Here is a 1,222-nt window from a genome sequence, read left to right as displayed (position 1 = left end):
CGATCCTGACCAACGTGCGGCTCAGCAGCGGGCTGCGGCCGCGGCAGAAGCGGCGCGTGCGTTACCTGGTGGCGGCGGTGGTGGCGCTGTTCCTGCTCTGCTTCGCTCCGTACCACGTCATCCTGCTGCTGCGCGCCGTCACCTTCACCTTCCCCCGCCTGCAGGGCGGCGCCTGCCACTTCGAGAAGAGGATCTACACGCCGTACACCATCTCCCTCGGCCTCTCCACCTTCAACAGCGCCGTCAACCCCATCCTGTACGTTCTGTCCAGCGACAACATCCGCAAGGAGCTGCGGCGCGGCGTCGCCTCGCTCTGCTGCCGCGACGCGACGCCGCGCTCCGACAGCAGCCAGCACAAGATGCACAACTCATCAGAGCCTGCGACGGCCAATCAGGAGAGAGAAAAGTCTGCGGCGGCCAATCAGGAGAGAGAGAAGTCTGCGGCGGCCAATCAGGAGAGAGAGAAGTCTGCGGCGGCCAATCAGGAGAGAGAGAACTCTGCAAGGTGATGCTGATGGGAAAAGTGTTGGTTTAAACTTGATGGACTGAAACGACGGGATTCACATCCAGCAGAACTGAGCAGAGTCTCAAACTGGATCAGACAGAAAGTCTTTCAGAGAGAAATGAAGTTTATGAATTTAAAGGACAAGAGGAAGAGGGGGGGGGGGGGGGGGGGGGTTCTGTTTTTCGGTTGTTTTCAGTCTGCAGGAGGAAAAAGTACCAAGCTGTTCAGTCTGAGTGGAAACTAAAATATCGACGGGGATTTCCTGGACGAAGTGTTCTTCTGGTTCGATGACGTATTTTATAACTTCACCTGTGTGTGTGTGTGTGTGTGTGTGTGTGTGTGTGTGTGTGTTGTGTTCTCCTGTGTCTTCTTCACTGTGTTTTTTCTGGTTGAACTATAATGGACTTTCTGTAAATGTTTGAATGGTTTTGTAACTTTCAGCTCATTGAATTAAAAGAAAACTAAGTGAATAACATCTCTGTTGTTTCTGAACCACATCAGACTGAAGTGAGACCAAAATCTGCTGCAGCTTCCTGTGCTGAATCTTCATCCAGGTCTCGGTGCTCAGAGTCACGTAGGACCCGAGTCTGAGTCTGAGTCTCAGACTGAGACTTCAGCAGAAAACAACAGAAAACTGTTCAGCAGGTTTCTGTCTGCTGTGATTTCTGCGGTCAGTTTAGAACATGGAGGTTTTAACTGATGAGAGATAATGAAGCA

At 52.2% G+C, this 1,222-nt stretch overlaps 1 protein-coding gene across 1 annotated transcript in view; it reads left to right on the top strand.

Moving 5' to 3' along the window:
* The window catches only part of gpr132b (G protein-coupled receptor 132b), a 6,607-nt gene extending 5,682 nt beyond the window's left edge, over positions 1-925 (top strand). The window contains exon 2 of the mRNA XM_071902943.2: positions 1-925. This exon is cut by the window's left edge and continues 645 nt beyond it. Coding sequence (XP_071759044.2) covers positions 1-509 — 509 coding nt within the window. The 3' untranslated portion in view covers positions 510-925.
* Positions 926-1,222: the final 297 nt, after the last annotated feature.

This window comes from Centroberyx gerrardi, chromosome 18 (genome assembly GCF_048128805.1).
Source record: "Centroberyx gerrardi isolate f3 chromosome 18, fCenGer3.hap1.cur.20231027, whole genome shotgun sequence".
NCBI lineage: Eukaryota > Metazoa > Chordata > Actinopteri > Beryciformes > Berycidae > Centroberyx > Centroberyx gerrardi.
This window is presented reverse-complemented; position numbering and strand designations above follow the sequence as displayed.